This window comes from Boleophthalmus pectinirostris, unplaced genomic scaffold (assembly GCF_026225935.1).
Source record: "Boleophthalmus pectinirostris isolate CB_2022bp ecotype Guang Dong unplaced genomic scaffold, ASM2622593v1 HiC_scaffold_5, whole genome shotgun sequence".
NCBI classification, from domain to species: Eukaryota; Metazoa; Chordata; class Actinopteri; order Gobiiformes; family Gobiidae; genus Boleophthalmus; species Boleophthalmus pectinirostris.
In genome coordinates, this window is record NW_026571404.1 from 2382539 (window position 1) to 2401461 (window position 18923).

At 42.6% G+C, this 18923-nt stretch overlaps 1 protein-coding gene across 1 annotated transcript in view; it reads right to left on the reverse strand.

Moving 5' to 3' along the window:
• Positions 1–5581: 5581 nt before the first annotated feature.
• LOC110166987 (high-affinity choline transporter 1-like) overlaps positions 5582–18923 on the reverse strand; it is a 92077-nt gene continuing 78735 nt past the window's right edge. The window contains exons 6-9 of the mRNA XM_055162921.1: positions 18033–18176; positions 16746–16899; positions 13530–13747; positions 5582–10115 (exon numbers count right to left, since the gene is read on the reverse strand). Coding sequence (XP_055018896.1) covers positions 9582–10115; positions 13530–13747; positions 16746–16899; positions 18033–18176 — 1050 coding nt within the window. The 3' untranslated portion in view covers positions 5582–9581. The remainder of the gene's footprint in view (positions 10116–13529; positions 13748–16745; positions 16900–18032; positions 18177–18923) is intronic.

Here is an 18923-nt window from a genome sequence, read left to right on the forward strand (position 1 = left end):
GTCTAAAACTACTTTGTACTTTTATTTTGAAGTAAAGTTCTTAGTGCTTAGTGCGTTTTGTTTTTTTGTTTTGTTTTTTTTTGGCGCTGTCCTCGCGTCGGGGCGTCCGGCCGCATATCTGTCCTCTGTCCTTGTCCTCTGTCCTCTGTCCTCTGTCCTCTGTCCTTGTCCTCTGTCCTCTGTCCTCTGTCCTCTGTCCTCTGTCCTCTGTCCTCTGTCCTTGTCCTCTGTCCTTGTCCTCTGTCCTCTGTCCTCTGTCCTTGTCTCTGTCCTCTGTCCTTGTCCTCTGTCCTTGTCCTCTGTCCTCTGTCCTTGTCCTCTGTCCTTGTCCTCTGTCCTTGTCCTCTGTCCTCTGTCCTCTGTCCTCTGTCCTTGTCCTCTGTCCTCTGTCCTCTGTCCTCTGTCCTCTGTCCTTGTCCTCTGTCCTGTCCTCTGTCCTTGTCCTGTCCTCTGTCCTCTGTCCTCTGTCCTTGTCCTCTGTCCTCTGTCCTCTGTCCTCTGTCCTCTCTGTCCTCTGGTGTGTTATCTGTGTTCTTATTTTAGTCCGGTGTGTGGCCCTCCCCTGTCACCATGTGTTCTCAAGGACACGACGCACAAAGAGCCCGGCTCAGATCTGTGTGTGTAAAAGTGTGTGTGTGTGTGTGAAAGTGTGTGTGAAAAGTGTGTGTTTGTAAAAGTGTGTGTGTGTGTGTGTGTGTGAGTGAAAGTGTGTGTGAAAGTGTGTGTGTGTGAAAGTGTGTGTGTGTTTGTAAAAGTGTGTGTGTGTGTGTGTGTGAGTGAAAGTGTGTGTGAAAGTGTGGTGTGAAAGTGTATGTGTGTGTGTGTAAAAGTGTGTGTGTGTAAAAGTGTGTGTTGTGTGTGTGTGTAAAAGTGTGTGTGTGTGAAAGTGTTGTGTGTGTGAAAGTGTGTGTGTGTGTGTGTGTAAAAGTGTGTGTTTGTGTGTGTGTGAAAGTGTGTGTGTGTGTAAAAGTGTGTGTTTGTGTGTGTGAAAGTGTGTGTGTGTAAAAGTGTGTGTTGTGTGTGTGTAAAAGTGTGTGTTTGTGTGTGTGAAAGTGTGTGTGTGTAAAAGTGTGTGTTTGTGTGTGTGAAAGTGTGTGTGTGTGTGTGTAAAAGTGTGTGTGTGTGTGTGTGTGTGTGTAAAAGTGTGTGTGTGTGTGTGAAAGTCTGTGTGTGTAAAAGTGTGTGTGTGTGTGTAAAAGTGTGTGTGTGTAATGTAATGTATGTATGTAATGTGTATGTTGTAATGAATGATACAGTACGTTTACATTACGGTGGGACATACAGTACAGTGTTGTGGACAGGGTCAGTTTGGAGGAGCTGACAGGCGCAGACAGGAGCAGACAGGAGCTGACAGGCTGTCGATTATTGTTGGAACAGAATGTAATTTATTATTTGTGAAATATCCAAATAAATTTAAAAATCCTAAGAAAAACAAACATTCTGACTGTGAGCGTGGGCGGAGTCGCCTCTCCACAGATCTGACCTGGAACTTAGTCTGGTTTGGTCTCCATGAAGGCAGAAAGGTTTAATGTCATACTGTGAATTAAACCAGGACTAAACCAGGTCTAAACCAGGACTAAACCAGGTCTAAACCAGGTCTAAACCCAAGACTAAAATCTGGTCCAAACTAGGTCTAAACCAGGTCTAAAATCAGGACTAACCAGGACTAAACCAGGTCTAAGAATAGAGCCAAACTAGGACTAAAAACAGGTCTAAACCAAGGCCTAAACCAGGTCTAAATCAAGTCTAAACCAGGACTGAAACAGGTCTAAACATGGTCTAAACCAGGACTAAAATCAGGACTAAACCAGGTCTAAAAATAGATCTAAACTAGGACTAAAAACAGGTCTAAACCAGGTCTAAACCAGGACTAAAGCTTGACTGAACCAGGACTAAACCAGGTCTAAACAAGGACTAGACCAAGACTAGACCAGGATTAAACCAGATCTAAACCAGCACTAGACCAAGACTAAACCAAACCAGGACTAGACCAGGTCTAAACCTCAAAAATCCCTCGCAATAAACAAACATTCTGACAGTGAGCGTATTTAATGCCGTACTGCGAAACATTCCGGACGACGCGGCAGCACCTCCACGGAGAGAAAAAAACCGTTCGCCGGAGCCTCCCGCGGGGGGAAAAGTTCCGCGGCGCAGCTTTAGCGTCGCGTCGGCTTCCCTCGCTCCCTCCTCCCCTCACCCTTTAAAAAAAAAAACACCCGAAAAAAATGAACCAGACGAAAATCACACCACTAGAGTTGAATTTAGAACTACTGCAGAAAATTGCAGAGAAAATGGTGAGCTCTCAAAACGAAGAGCGTACTGGTGATTTCTCCATGACGATATAGAAAAGTCAACACAAATTCAAAACCATTTGTGTCTCTCAAAAAACAAACCCAAGGAATTTACATGCAGTGCCCCGGAGATATACTGGCAGAAATCACACGTCAAATTAACACTTATAAAAATGCACTTGTTAATACACTGTACACACATAGAATCACGTTTTTTAAAAAATTACTCCAACATTGTATTTTTTTTTTTCTGCAAACTATAAAAGGTGACTATTCCGTACCTTTGGCGTGGAAAAGTAACTACGGTAATAAAGCTTGTTCGAAAACCTGAGTCAGCTACTTCTAACACAATACTGTTCTAAGACGGGCTGAGTGTATCGCAAAAAATATATTACTTTTTCTTTTTTTTTTTTTACTTTTTTTTCATAATTTTTTGACTCTAAATTGGTTAAACTACTCATTAAAGAGTCCGTACCTGATTTTTTTTTCCAATTTTTTTGAGCAAAATGTGCCTCATCCTAGCACAGATATATCAGATAAGCATTAGGCCGTGTTCCGTCTATCAGATCATCAGGAAGTGCATGGTTCGCATACTAGTTGTTGTTAGCCTGTGTCTGATTTTTATTTTCCCGTTTATTTGAGCAAAATGGGTCTTATTCCAGTACAGATATTTTGTATAAGCGGCTGCTGAAGTAAAAATAAGTCTGCTATATACTGTCTGTGTGTAATTATAAAGCTTTTCAGATCATCAGGAAGTGCACAGTTAGCATGCTAGTTGTTGTTATCCCATATCTGATTTTTATTTTCCCGTTTATCTGAGCAAACTGTGTCAGTACAGATATATCATATAAGCAGTGCTGTGTTCCGTCTGTATCTAATTATAGAGTATTTTACTGTCAGATCATCAGGAAGTGCGTGATTCGCATACTAGTTGTTGTTCGCCTGTATCTGATTTTTATATTTCCTCATGTATTTTGTCTTATCCCAGTACAGATATTTTGTATAAGCAGCTGCTGAAGTAAAAATAAGTCTGCTGCTATGTACTGTCTGTGTGTAATTATAAAGCATTTCAGATCATCAGGAAGTGCACGGTTAGCATGCTATTTGCTGTTAGCCTGTGTCTGATTTTTATTTTCCCTCACGTATTTGAGCAAAATGTGCCTCATCGCAGTGCAGATGTGTTGTACAAGCAGCTCTTGGGGTCAAAATAAGTCCAGTGTCTGCACTGAACATCAGGAAGTGCACGGTTCGCATGCTAGTTGTCGTCGTTAGCTTAACCGTGGCTTCTCTGAGAGTTGCGAAAGAGAGTCCCGCTTACAAAGTCATCGCTGTGAATATTGAGGACTCTCTGAAGGAATGGATTCGATCTGCTTTTCCAAAACGTTAAAAAATCAGGTACGGCGTCTTTAAAACGATCACGCTTCACCGCGATCGGTTAAACCCGCGATTGGTCACTCGCTCGGAGCACGGCGGGCGGCGAAGCGAGTCAAAATCCCGTATTATTATAATGATTCCGATATCACTCAGCCCCGTTACAATTTCACTACTTAACTACGACACGAAGAGCGAGTACGGATGTGAACACTGCACAGATGGAGGATGGAGCGATGGGAGGGGGGGGGTATGGCTTTTAGCTGACTCTCTTCACTGTACAACTCCTCACAGATTCAGACCGAACACACGTGAGGCTGTTTACCGCGTTTAAAACCTCCCGTATTACACAAAACGGACTCTCGTGAGCTTTAAATCGCGTTCGAACGTCGTCACCTCTTCAAAAACGCACCGTACCTGGAGTCGTGTTTTGTTTCGTTTGCGTGTTTGAGGGACACTTTGAGTCCCGTTTTTAGTTCCGTTAAAGCTCTAAATGCTCCGCTCCAACCTCGCGATGTTGTAGTTTAATGTTAAAAAAGCACTTAAATGTAACTTTTAACTTTTTGGAACTGTTCTATCTTATTAGCCTGATTCCACTTCATAGAAACTGTGTGACCTCGCAGCGTTTGGATTCGTTCGCTCAATGGTAGGTGGGTACTTTTTATTATTTAACCAATCGCTGCTGTTTGGTCGTGACGAATGTAATGCTCCGCTAACGAGGTTAACTGGTAAATTAAGCTTTTCCCAAATCCCGTAGGAAGGACAATAAAGTCTTTCCCCTTGATGAAATTCACCAAACATTCTCTTTGTTCAAACTTTAAATCCTCGATCTCGGGAATCGTTGACAACAAAGAATGTCTGACTCTTCGCTGATTGGCTGGGGCCTGAACTCGCACTTCTGAGGTTTTTGCGAACCGTCTAGTGTATTCCGATTCCTGACCTGGTCGCTGGAGAGAAATGGAATTGAGCGGAGACACTAGGTTCTTTTTTTTCAGACCAAGAGTTTGTTTTCATCCCTGACAGTTTTGGCCGCTCCGCTGTGGTCTTCCTCAGAGTCTCATGATGTTTCTGTGTCATGTCGCTCAGATGATTTAAACAGATTTTGGTTCTGTCTTCCTCTCGGTGGAGGCAGGACGACAGCAACATCTGGACAGTATCCCAGGTGTGTGAGAGTAAAAAAGCCCCTCATCCCGGTTTATCGTCCCGTGGCCACGTTTCCGTATTCCGATTACCTCTTTAATCTGTCAGTGTTGTTTGTTTTCCTTTGCGATCACTCTGACTCAGAGGAAGAGCGCAGGGAGCGGTCCAAACTGTCAGGTATGAAAACAAACTCTCGGTCTGAAAAACAACATAAATTATCGGACGACCAAATGAACCTCGTTGGACTATGGAGCTCTACGTTATATTCATTCAGAGGTGGTTTTATAGCTCAAAAATCCTCAAAAAACAGGAATTCTGACTTTGAATGGGTCGCCTCTCCGCAGATTGGACCTGTAACTTGGTCCGGTTCAGTCTCCGTGAAGATAGAAAGGTTTAAAACTGGGACTCTCTCGGTTTGTGGTGGTTGGTTTTGATAAAATTGTGAAATGAGTGCGTAATTAAGTAAAACTGTTCTGCACTTGTGAGTCAGTAGAGTCACATTTTTGTCATTTTTAAGCACATTTTCTGTTTTTTTTTTACCTAACAAATGACAGTTTATGCCTCTTTTTACTGTTGGTTTAGATCAGATCGGTCAAAAATAGGGACACCTGGGAGTTTTTTTGTATAAAACTGCGACAAATCAGCAGTTTTGGGTAAATCTGCTGAGACTGGGAACACAATACTCAAATCTGGGAGTGTCCCGGGAAAATAACGCAACATCTCCGTGGAGTTGAGCATTTGACTGCACCAAAAGATTAAAAAAAATGACACAATGCACCTTTTATCAGCTACGTTTTAGTTTTTCTTCCGCAGAAATTGGCAGTCAGCTTCCAGCTTGAGACAAGAACTCAGCCTGAACGTGCCGGGTTTGTGCGTTCAACGTGTGAACGAAACAAAACACGACTCCAGGTCTTATTTTGACGAGGAAACGACGTTAGAACAGATCGTAAAATTGCATAATACGGAACATTTAAACACTTGTGATTGTGTTTTACATTTGTCTCATGGGGAAGAAGGATCAGAACGATTTGAATGTCATGTCACACTGTCTTGAAATTACAATAATTTCTGATTGCGTTTACAAATTTCAATTTAGCGTGCGCATTCCCTATTGATACTTTGCAGCCGGTCGACGGTCGTGGACATTCTCTGGGGGGTGGGGGTGATGCTAACGTGAGGCACTGCTCCGTCTAAAGCTCTGTAACTCAAGTTCGATTTTAATCTCAACACAATCTGACAGTTTTCAAGTAGTCACGTTCACATTTTTGTTGAAACGTGTGCACAATCCCTCCGTCGTTTAATTCGTCAACTGGATAAAAGTTTATTTATTTATTACTAGTTTCAGAGTAGTTTCAGTGTAGTTAGCGCTTCCCCTCATGAAATGTATTCGACCAAATAAACTTTTATCCAGTTGAAGAATCGAATTTCTCCTTTAGTCGCAATTTTCTTGAAAATCAAACTCCTAAACGGGACCATGAACGCTCGCAGTGATCACGGGAAAAAGAAAATGTGCTCTTTAAGTCACGTTTGTACTTTTTCTCACGTTAACAGACAATCGTAGAAGTTTTTTTTTTTTTTTTGGCAGCGTTTGCTCATTTGTGCGTTGTGTCGCCATGGTCACTACCGAACATTCCTCCATGGACGCACACGTGGAACACCCCCCAGCACGACGTCACCGCAAAGTATCAATAAAAAAGCCAGATTCCGAATACAGTTTCAGAATCTGCGCACAAATTAGGACATTTAGAACATTTTTTTTTCTTTACATTCAGAAAAATAAATTACAATATTTTCCACCTACGAATTGCATGGTTTAATTTCACAAAAAAAGGTGCTTCAGGTGCTTCTTCTTACTCGAAAACACTCGCACTCTCTCCAATCATTTCTTTTTTTTTAGGGTGGGGATTCGAAATACATTCATATCTTTAAAACCAATTCTCCATTTTTCACGGTGATGAAAAACGTAAGGTGCCACGTCCAGGCCTCGTCCCGACAGCCCGTGTGAAGAACTCCGCCCAAGTCCGGGAAAAAGTGAAGAGCGCTTTGTGACAACTGAGAGCTGTATCCAGAGTCCGAGCCGGTTGCATATTCTCCGTGTTGTTGCGGCGGTAGGTGGGTAGTGTTGTGAGTAAACAGGTCTCCCTTCGACCTCTGACCTCTGACCTCTGACCCTGACGTCACAAACCCGGAGCCGAGAGAGGCCGGGGCCGGGGCTGCACCGGCGGATAAAGTCACGACCGCTGGGAGTTTGTGAGTTGAAATGTTGTTTGGTGAAGACAAAGACGTGAAGCAAAGTGAGTATCGTTCGAGGGGGAGTGTAAACTGTGACTTAAAGGTTCTGTTTTGTGTTAATTTGTGTAATTTAAGCACTAATTTAATTTTTAAAAGAGCTGAAATTTGATTCTTAAGCTTTTAAAGATCAACTATGATGCAATTTTGATCTATCTGGACCAAAATGCACCCGAAAATCATCTTATAGGCTCTATTCACTTAAGAAAAACATCTGGAAACATGCGATGGCAACTTCCGGTGTAGAAAAAACATAATTTAAGTTAAGCCAAAATGTCAATATAAGGAGGCCTGGCAGTTTGGTTAAGATGCTCTACCATGTTACTTTAGTTTTATTTAATCAAACTTGTGTCCATGTTTCATATTTGTTGTGGGTGTTACTCTGTGCTTTTGTGTTTTGTTTTGATGTTGATTATTGTATTTTGTTAAATGTTATATTCTGTTGTTTTACGGTGTAGTTCCCGACACTGGGCTCGCCTACCGACCCGTTGAAGTAAATGTGATCAGCGTTTGGAATCATCTGGAATCTCTATTCGCTCAGCTGGGGTGAAAAACGTATTTGTTATTAATATTTATTGTATACGATCGTTTCTTAGGGTGACCAAACATCCGTTTTTCCCTAGACATGTCTGTTTTTTGGGTCCTGTCCTGAGCGTCTGGGTTTTTTTTTTTTTTTTTTATAAAGTGATGCAGATGTCCGGGTTTTCATGATCTTTCATTGGGGCCATTAAACTGAGCGTCTCTCGTAGCCTCTGTAACTCAGAAGGAGCGAGACACAAACAGTCGGTCGGTCTGCAACACGCCGAAGCACAAATGCGCATTTAACGATGATTTGGACAAGAAATTCCCCGTTTTCTGTCCCGGTCGAGACAAGTGGGAGGCCATGCGCACAGTTTGCGAGATGAGAGTAGCTCAGTGTCGAGGCAACTTCCCCCATCTCCGGTAAGGTGTCCGGGTTTTCACAAACGAAAATATGGTCACCCTATCGTTTCTTTGTGTGTATTAGACTGTTGGTCGCTTCCTCTTCAGACACACGGGAGATTTAAGTGGAGAGGGGAAGCTCAGAGGGTGTGACACTGTGGATTATATCGCTGTATTTTTGGATTTTCACGTGTCCCAAAAAGTTCCCAAAGTTTTCCCACGCCGTGCAGCAAACGTTAAGTGAGTTGGTAGAGTCGAGTAGAGTCTGTAATGTTACTCGTGATACTCATGATGCTCCTGCAATTTCTCTCACAACCCGGCAGTTCCCGCGGAAAAGTACAATCCAATGCCGGGTTGTGAGAAATTACGGGAGCGTGGATATCGTGAGTAACGTTACAGACTCTACAGACTCACTTGATGTTTGCTGTACGGCGTGGGAAAACTTTGGGAACTTTTCGGGACTAGTAAAGTAAAATAATGTTTTTTAGGGTTTTTTTTTTGCACTGTGATTAATATTTGTGTTTGGGTTTTGGGGGACAGGGTGACCTTAAGTGTGGGGTGGTGGAATTGTGAATTGTTACAGCCGAGGAGCCACGAAGAGATAAAAAAAAAACTGGGACATTTTCTCATTTTTCTTAAATTTTGTCAGACTTCGTACGGAGCCCGCCGAAAGTCGTCATCGCATGTTTCCAAATGTTTTCTTGGTTTGTGACGAAACCGTGAATAGAGCCTTTCGCATCCGATTAAAGGATATCAGATGAACCGATATCACGGAACCGATCATTTTTAATTCTAATTCTTCAGTATCGGCGCCATTTTTGGATATCGGCATCAGTGCATTCCTGTTGGTCCCGCGTCTTCAGAGTGACGTTTCCTCTGCAGAAACGCCAACACGACTTTTTGGAGCAGCGGTTCTGATTTTAATGTGATTTTATGTTAAAATGACTTGAATTAAGAAAGTTTTATCATGATTTCAGCTAATTTCACTTGACGAGTAAAATGATCCGCCAAAGGAATAAAACTTTTTGTTCTAAAAATATGAAAATACATCTTGCTACACTTAAAAAAAGAAAAACAACAACTTTTTTGTACTTAAAATAAGAAACAAAATCGAATGTTGCTTGAATTAAGAAAAACACACTTATTCCTTTGGTGGATAATTTTACTTGTCAAGTTGAATCGACTCTTCTCTTAATTTAAGTCGTTTTAACTTGCGTAGATATTTTTTTTCCAGTAAGAGCAGTGGGCAGGGATAGGGGGTAGGTGAAAACAGATATTTCTAGAGCGCTCAAGGCTCAAATGCAGGACAATAAAGAATTGCTCAAACATGAGTCACTGAAACTACAGCTCTGAGTGAGATAATGACGAGGGGGAAACATTAGAGCGTCAAAACTCCTGTAGGTGTATTTTGCATATGTCTGGTTTAAATACAGATATAAAGCAGAGTGCAGCCTCAGCCCTGGAGCGTCTCTCTGGACTCTGTAGCCAGTATATCTGAGGGCACTATATGTGATGACAAACAGTCAGTGATGTTGGAGGTATTCAGAGTACACAGCCCCGGATCTGTGCCTAACACGGAGACTCTAACATGGGCTGTGTGGCCTCCGTCTGCTCGCTCTCCAGCTTCAGACTCTCCTCTTTCTTGGCTCCGCTCTGGGGCAGCGCGTGCTTCACGTTGAAAAAGTCGAACTTCTCCGGGATGATGCCCCTGTCGAAGAGCTGCGCCGCCACGTACGAGAAAAACAAGATGGCCAGGACGGCGGAGAGCATGCAGATGGTCCTGATGGGCCAGGTCTGCACGTACACGCCGTTCACCAGGGCGCACCCGGGGAACATGAGCACGGGGGGGATGCCGAGCACGGGCTCTCCGCACAGCACCCGCAGGAGCATCCCGGTGGCGCAGCCCAGCACGGCGCCGTACCCGTTGGACACTTTGAAGAAGAGGACGCAGACGAGCTGAGGCAGCATCAGCGTGTAGGTCAGGTCCGAGCGCAGCAGCCAGATCATCAGGACGCTGTTGTCCAGGAACGTGAGGGACGTCCCGGCCAGACCCACCACCACCACCGAGCCCTGGATCACCCACTGGATCTCGCGCTCCGATGCCTGCAACACACAGACAAGAACAAGACTCTGAGGAGAAAGCTTAAACCACACTACCAGTCAAAAGTTTTAGAACACCACACTTTCTCCAGGTTTTTACTGTTGTACCGTTTACTGTTGACTAAAAACGTATTTAAAACTTTTGGTTCATGAAAGAGTCCACCTTTGGCAGATATAACCGCTGAACACACTCGTGGCTCGTTCTTTTTACATCAGAAATCAAATATTCTTCAGAAAGTTTTTCCCAAGTCTGTTGCAGAAGTTTCAATAAATGTGTGACATTTGCACAGAGCAGCTGCAAGGTCTTAAAAGTCTTTAAAAGGTCTTAAATTTCATGTTCCTAAATTAAGGGCTTGAAAAGTCTTAAATTTTGTTGTCCAGGTCTTATTTTTTTCACAAAGGTCTTAAATTTCATTAACCTATTATTTTTGTAGACTCAGTCGGGCTGCAGTATAATGTTAAATGGAGAAACAAAAAAAATGAGTGCGATGTTGGTCTTAAAAACGTCTTAAGCTCGATGGGGTTTAAGTCTGCAAACAGGTTTTCAAGCTTTACCATCTTGTTCTTTTTTTCTTGAGGGAGCTTGGACTTGTGTTCTGTTCTTTTTATCTTTTTTTAACCTCTGTCTGTTCAGTTTTTACCTTTGCACCATTTCAAGCTCTTCATTAGACTTGCGTGACTTGAATTGCAAAGAATACCTGGAAGAGTTAGGGTGTTCTAAAACTTTTGACCGGTCGTGTATATTCCACTGGTTTTATTTTATTTTCTAAAAGGAAGAAAAATAATCCTTTGGTCCACAGTGTTCTCTCTAGAGGTGCTTTTGTCCACACACTGTTGTCTTAGTAAGCAATAGCATCAGTCCAGGGTCCGGAGCCAGGATCTCGACAGGGGGACTGAGGTGCAGCTTTGGCCATCTGCAGGTTTTTTTCCACTGTTTCTCTCTTCCTCTCGTTATCTGTTCTGCTCATCCTAAACAAGTCTGTAAGAGTAACTGTGCGGTTTGTATAAGAACACCACGATCTGTCGGAGGGAAAACACCGAACGATCGAGACCGTGTCAGACAATACAAGACCAATACATACCCTTGAAATAAAACAAACACTTGATCTGTTTTATATACACAGAAATATGAAGCTGCTATTTGAAATCATGTGCGTAAAAGTGGAGAAGACGAAGCACTAACACCGTGGAGAATTAAAGCTACATTAAAGCTTCAGCCTCACTTTGTTCCAGAGTCCTGCACCAGGTCGGGCGCCTGCAAATAGTTGCTGAAACGGGCGGGTTTTAACGTTCTGGAATTTTATGGGCGGACAGTGATTACACACGGCGCGGTCAGTTGAATCAAATGAACGATGAACGGGAGAAAAATACTTGACGCGTCCAGGGTGTCTGTTGCTCTGGAAACAAGTGACATTTCCAGGTCTTTTCCCGGAACAATGGACTAGACTGAGAGAGACTTTAGTGTTTTTATGACATTCAACCAGCATCGGAGCTTGACTCGACTGATGCGCTCCTGGTTTAGTCCTGGTTTAGTCCTGGTTAAGACCTGATTTAGTCCTGGTTCAGTCCTGGTTAAGTCCAGATTAAATCCTGGTTTAAACCTGGTTTTAATGCTGGTTCAGTTCTGGTCCAGTCCTGGTTTAGTCCTGGTTTAGCCATAGTTAAGTCCTGATTTAGTCCTGGTTAAGTCCTGGTTCAGTACTATTTCAGTCCTGGTTTAGACCTGGTCCAGTCCTGGTTTAGTCCTGGCTTAGACCTGGTTAAGTCCTAGTTTTGTCCTGGTTAAGTTCTGGTTAAGTCCTGGTTCAGTCCTAGTTCAGTCCTGGTTTAGATCTGGTTCAGTCTTGGTTCAGTCCTGGTTTAGTCCTGGTTCAATCCTGGACTACTGGGCTGTTGGACTAATGGACTGAACCTGATTTATCACGGGGCACGGGGCAGGTGCGGATTTAATGTTGATATAGTCGCGGGTTAAAGGGGCGGGTGTGGGTCTCCAAAAACGGAGCCGTGCAAGACTCTGACGTGTTCGGCTGTTTGAGGCTCAGCTCGTTTTTAAACTCCGGCTCAGCTCACGGCTCTGCTCACTCATCTCATTTTGTGTCTAGACTCCAGGGGAAGAGTCTCCTCACCTCCTGCTCTACACGTCCTGCTCATCAGTCACTGCTCTGGGCCTAAGTACCAAACCTCGGTGTATAATGATATGACCCTTCACCTTTTCCTCTGAAGAATATCGTCTCATTTGAGTCTCTCCGGGTTCACTCGTCTTGTAACGTACATTTTATTGTCCTTCCTCTGGATTTGACCTGGAGCAGATCTTGAGCTCGTCTAGATCAGGACAAACTACGTTCTGCGTGAACAGGTTAGTAAAACTGGACTCAGAGCACGGCCCGCACCTGCCGCACCTGCCTCTGTCCGTCCGTGTGTGTCTGTCTGTGTGTGTCCGTGTGTGTGTGTGTGTCCGCCTGTGTGTGTGTGTCTGCGTGTGTGTGTCCGTGTGTGTGTCTGTGTGTGTGTGTCTGCGTGTGTGTGTGTGTCTGCGTGTGTGTGTCCGTCTGCGTGTGTGTGTGTCTGCGTGTGTGTGTCCGTGTCCGTGTGTGTGTCTACGTGTGTGTGTCCGTGTGTGTGTGTCCGTGTGTGTCTGTGTGTCTGTGTCGTGTGTGTGTCCGTGTGTGTGTGTCCGTGTGTGTGTCGTGTGTGTGTCCGTGTGTGTGTCTGCGTGTGTGTGTCCGTGTGTGTGTGTGTGTGTGTGTGTCGTGTGTGTCCGTGTGTGTCTCCGTGTGTGTGTCTGCGTGTGTGTGTCCGTGTGTGTGTCCGTCTGCGTGTGTGTGTGTGTGTCCGTGTGTGTGTCTGTGTGTGTGTGTGTGTCTGCGTGTGTGTGTGTCCGTGTGTGTGTGTCCGTGCGTGTGTGTCCGTGTGTGTGTGTCCGTGTGTCGTGTGTGTGGTCTGCGTGTGTGTGCGTGTGTGTGTGTGTGTGTGTCTGCGTGTGTGTGTCGTGTGTGTGTGTGTGTTGTGTGTGTCTGCGTGTGTGTGTCTGTGTGTGTGTGTGTCCGTGTGTGTGTGTGTGTCCGTGTGTGTGTGTGTGTGTGTCCGTGTGTGTGTCCGTGTGCGTGTCTGTGTGTGTCTGCGTGTGTGTGTCCGTGTGTGTGTGTGTCCGTCTGCGTGTGTGTGTCCGTGTGTGTGTGTGTGTGTGTGTCCGTGTGTGTGTGTCCGTGTGTGTGTGTCGTGTGTGTGTGTGTGTGTCCGTGTGTGTGTCGTGTGTGTGTGTCTGCGTGTGTGTGTCCGTGTGTGTGTGTGTCCGTGTGTGTGTGTGTCCGTGTGTGTGTGTGTGTGTGTGTCCGTGTGTGTGTGTGTGTGTGTGTGTGTGTGCCGTGTGCGTGTGTGTGTGTGTGTGTGTCCGTGTGTGTGTCCGTGTGCACCCACCTGAGGCCGGAGGATGTTCTTGTAGATGTTGGAGGTGAAGATGGAGGCGGCGGACAGGAGGGCGGAGTCTGTGGACGACATCACGGCGGCGGCCACGGCCCCGATGCCGATGATGGAGATGTAGTAGGGGGTGAGGTACTGCAGCACGATGGGCAGGATCAGACCGGTTTCCCCTCGCTCCACCGGAGACAGAGGCCCGTACGCCGTCAGGTTCCAGTCTGCGCGAACAAACACAAACACAAACACAAACACACCAAATCTTAACTCCCAACCTCAAATAAACCAGCGGAAATCATGTGTCTAGTAGTTAGTGTTGGGAAGTTTACTTTTAAAATGTAATCCCCTACAGATTACAGATTACATACACCAAAATGTAGTTTGTAACAGAATCCATTAAATTACTTAAAGTGAGTAATGTAATCTGAATACTTTGGATTACTTGATTTGCTGTAGAGAAGCAAAGACGAGGAAATATTCACAGAAGATGTTTTTTCTGCTAAAAGAAAATAAAAAGTCCAGACTTTACTGAACCAAATTAAAAATATTATTGATAGAAAACGAAGAGACACGTCCACACAGCAGGATTTAGTCCTGTTTTAAACCTGGTTTTAGACGTGGTTTAGTCCTGGTTTAGTCCTGATTTAGACCTGGTTTAGATCTTGTTTAGACCTGGTTTTAGTCCTGGTTTAGACCTGGTTTAGACCTAATTTAGACTTGGTTTTAGTCCTTGTTTAGTCCTGGTTTAGACCTGGTTTAGTCCTGGTTTAGATCTGGTTTTAGACCTGTTTTAGACCTGGTTATAGTCCTGGTTTAGATCTAGTTTGGACCTGGTTTTAGACCTGTTTTAGACCTGGTTTAGTCCTGGTTTAGATCTAGTTTGGACCTGGTTTTAGACCTGTTTTAGACTTGGTTTTAGTCCTTGTTTAGTCCTGGTTTAGACCTGGTTTAGACCTGGTTTAGTCCTGGTTTAGCCCAAAATGTGAAAACAGTTAAATCCCTCTGTGTAATCCATTTATTTCAACAAAGTAACTGTAATCCAATTACCACTCACTGAAACAGTAACTGTAACTGAATACAGTTACTCATAATTTGTACTCTGATTACATAACTCTGGTACATGTAATCTGTTACTCTGGTGTCAGATGCCCTCCCCGTGTCTAAAAGCCGCTCTGAGCTCCACAAACCTCTTCTGAAATGCACCAGATTCTTGGATTAGTTTGTGGCTTCAGATTTCAGCCGCTTCAAATATTAATGCCTCCGGATGAGTATAGAATGTGCAGCGTGAACTCAATGCAAATGTTTAAAGTCCTCAGGAAAATCATGTTGTTTTTTTTCTCTTTAGTTAATCTGCTCTATACTGAACATAATCCCTCTCTTAAAGCGCCACATCACACTAGATCTGTTTTCTCATCTCACCTCATGTTTCCTCGTCGAAACGGGCAGATTTTTGACTTTCAAATGTCTCTTATTCAGAAACTAGAGGAACTATTGAAATAAGTAAAGTATCAGAATGTAGGAAAGAGTTACACTCCAACAGGGTCTAAACCAGGTCTAAAACCAGGTCTAAACCAGGACTAAACCAAGACTAAACCAGGACTAAAACCAGGTCTAAACCAGGTCTAAACTAGATCTAAACCAGGTCTAAAACCAGGACTAAAATCAGGTCTAAACTAGATCTAAACTAGATCTAAACCAGGTCTAAAACCAGGCCTAACTAGGTCTAAACTAAGTTTAAACTAGATCTAAACTAGATCTAAACCAGGTCTAAAACCAGGTCTAAACTAGGTCTAAACCAGGACTAAACCAAGACTAAACCAGGACTAAAACCAGGTCTAAAACCAGGCCTAACTAGGTCTAAACTAGGTTTAAACTAGATCTAAACTAGATCTAAAACAGGTCTAAACCAGGTCTAAACTAGGTCTAAAACCGGGTCTAAAACCAGGTCTAAACTAGGTCTAAAACCGGGTCTAAAACCAGGTCTAAACTAGGTCTAAACTAGATCTAAACCAGGTCTAAGCCAGGCCTAATACCAGATCTAAACCAGATCTAAACCAGGACTAAAACCAGGTCTAAACCAGGTTTAAAACCAGATCTAAACCAGGTCTAAACTAGCTCTAAACCAGGACTAAAACCAGGTCTAAACCAGGTCTAAAACTGGGTCTAAAACCAGGTCTAAAACCAGATCTAAACTAGCTCTAAACCAGGACTAAAACCAGGTCTAAACCAGGTCTAAAACAGGACTAAAACAGGATTTAACAGGACTAAACCATAAACCGTGTGGACGTGTCTCCTCGTCTTCTATCTATAATATTTTTAATTTGGTTCAGTAAAATCTGGGCTTTTTATTATTTTCTTTTATCAGACAAAACATCTTATGTTCAGATGTCCGGGTCTTTGCTTCTCTACAACAAATCAAGTAATCCAAAGTATTCAGATTACATTACTCACTTTTAAGTAATTTAATGGATTACGTTACAAACTACATTCTGGTGTGTGTAATCTGTAATCTTTAGGGGATTACATTTTAAAAGTAAACTTCCCAACACTGTCAGACACACACAGGGACACTTTGTTTTCTCGTGTCTGAGTGCTGAGTGGTTGTTGTCCGTTCAGACTTTGGTCGTCGTTCCTCTGTCCTCGGTCTGATTCATGCGTTGGTACAAACCACAGCTTCAGAAATAGCTGCTTCCCGTTTTGTGCGGTGTTTCGAAGAAGTCCCACAGTTCGGGATTTCGACATCTGCCCAAACTGCCGGTGTGTGTGCCAGTGTGTGCCAAAACAAAAAGAATTGATGTAATAGTTTGCAATTTTTTAGCACATTTTAATTTTTTCTCGGGGCAGGGTGACGTCATCGGCCAAAAATAATGGACATTTTTGCAGCTCAAACGAAGCATAAAAGATTGACATAGTTTTTGGAGGTTTGCTTTTGATGGGGGGCCAACTTCACGCAGATAAGGTGAAGGTGTGTGGAGTTTAAAAACACAGTGCAGCATTTACCGTGTTTCTGTTTTCTAATTGGGAGAAGAACTCAGTCTAAATGTGCAGAGTTTGTGCGTTAAACTTAAAAACATGTGGATGAAACAAAACACAACTCCAGTTCTGTTTGTGACGAGGAGACGGCATTATAACAGATCAGAAAATTGCGTAATCCGAGCCCTTTAAAAAGGTTCCGTAGAGGTTCAAGCAATCGTGTAAAAACTGTAAATGTTGAATTACTTGTGGATGCAGCGACCGCCCCCAGCAGGATGGGAGGGATGCCCAGCGTGGGGACGATGAAGGCTGCGGCGAAGCAGGTGATCTTGGCCGTGGACGAGGAGGTGGCCGACAGCGTCCTCTGGTGGAAGTTCTGCAGACCCAGGTTTCCCAAACCCTGCACAGAGAGAGACCACGGGGAGAACAACGGCGGTCAGGGCTGGAGCAGGACCAACACTTCAGGGAGAGTGTGACCGTTTCAGGAACTCAAAATGATCCTCAGTGTCAAATTCTGATAATACTCTGAGTAACAATTCTATCTAGTAAATAATCTGAGCTGTTTTCTGTTCATAGTGCAGTAAGAACTAAACTACGGAAGCCCTGAGCGGCAAGCAAGAAAAAAAAAAAGAGGCACATCATTTTTTTTCACCAACAACTCAACAAAAAAATAAAAAAATAATTAAAATAAAAAATAAATAAATACATAAATAAATATAACAATAATAATAATAATAATAATAATAATAATAATTCTTGCCTTTAAAAAATATATATAATATTTTTGGACCAACTTAAAAAACGTTTCTTGACTTTTTTTTTTTTTGCACAAACAGTTATTTCCAGGCTCAAAAAATTTCTGTTTGACTGTGCATATAACTGAAAGGTTTTCATTCCTCACTCTTCTCTCCAATTTATGTCTCTCTTTTTTAAATTTTAATCTTTAGGTTTTGATTTGTTTTTATTATGATTCTAATTTTAATGTATTTCTTATTCTGTAAAGCACTTTGAATTACTTTGTGTACGAATTGTGCTGTACAAATAAACTTGCCTCGCCTTATTTATTTAATTAATTAATTTTTTACTGTTGATGTGGCTGATGGAAAAAAAACATCTAAAATCAAACACTCCAGAGCGTGTTTTCCCAGAATATTAGTTTAAATGCCAAAGTTCAGCACACGTGAATTTGTGGAGAGATAAACTCATGAGGTAAGGCGTTGGGTTTGAGGATGTGGGAAAATGGGGTTTGAGACTCATCTTCCCCAATTCATTTTAGCTGAGGGCATCATTTTTTTCCCCAGCAAAGTCAACAGCAAAAAAAAGAGCTGTTTGTGCAAAAAAAAAAAAAAAAAAAAAAGAAACAATTTTTTTTGAGTTGTTGATGCAAAAAAGAAAAAAACAAAAATGACCTTGCTGCATGAACAGATCATTTCACTACTTTTAAGTCATTTTCTGATAGATTTAAGTGTTCATATCGTGACGTTTTTTCGCAGTGTGTAAATGTGTGTAACTGTTCTGAAATATCCACCGTACCAGTAGCAGGAAGTTATCGATCCACCTCCAGGCCCGGTCCCCGTCCAGCGAGCCCACCCACGGGTTCTGGTAGGTGAAGTTATAGGCCGTCTGCGTGATGTCCAACACTGCAGGACTCATCATGGAGAAGGGCACGCACAACCACTGAGGAGACAGCGACAAGGTCAGACACGACATACACACCAGTAAACACAACGGCTGTCAGGGTTTTAAGGGGAAAATATGGATGCCCGAGAAAGTTTAATGTTTATTTTGTTCAATTCTGAGCCCGGTCAAGTAGAAGTAAACAACAAGGCCAAAAATTCAAGTTAATTCATCTGATATAAAAATGTATTGAACAGATACATATGTACTCTAGTTTATCAAACTGTTGACCTGTTTTCTGGACCATTTTTGGTTCTAAAGTTCCATCTGTTTTAAACAGACCATGTATGAAACATGGAACAAAAATTTTTTCCCAAATTTCAAAGACCCAAAAATCATGTAAATAAATGTTTGTATTTCATCATATCTTGTGTTATTCCATCTTTAAACTGATGATGAAGGTACATGATTTAAAAAAAAAAAAAAGTATTTAAAATGATAAAAATTTGCTTGGAAGAACTGACATATTTTATAGAAATAGTTTCCATTCATTTTGAAGTAATATTAAAGTATTTAGAAAAAAGCCACAAATGATGTAAAATCCTGCACCTTCTACTTGTTTGCACAATTTTCCCTCCGTTACTTTTCCCTCCGTTACCATGAACCTTTCTTCATAAAAAATCTCATGAGTCAAAAAGTTTTTCAACCTAATCTTGTACCATATTTATCAAATTTCAAATTGCCTTATCCTGTTACCGACATGAGTTTTTTAAATTTTTTGTCAACAACTTGAAAGAATCTCACAGG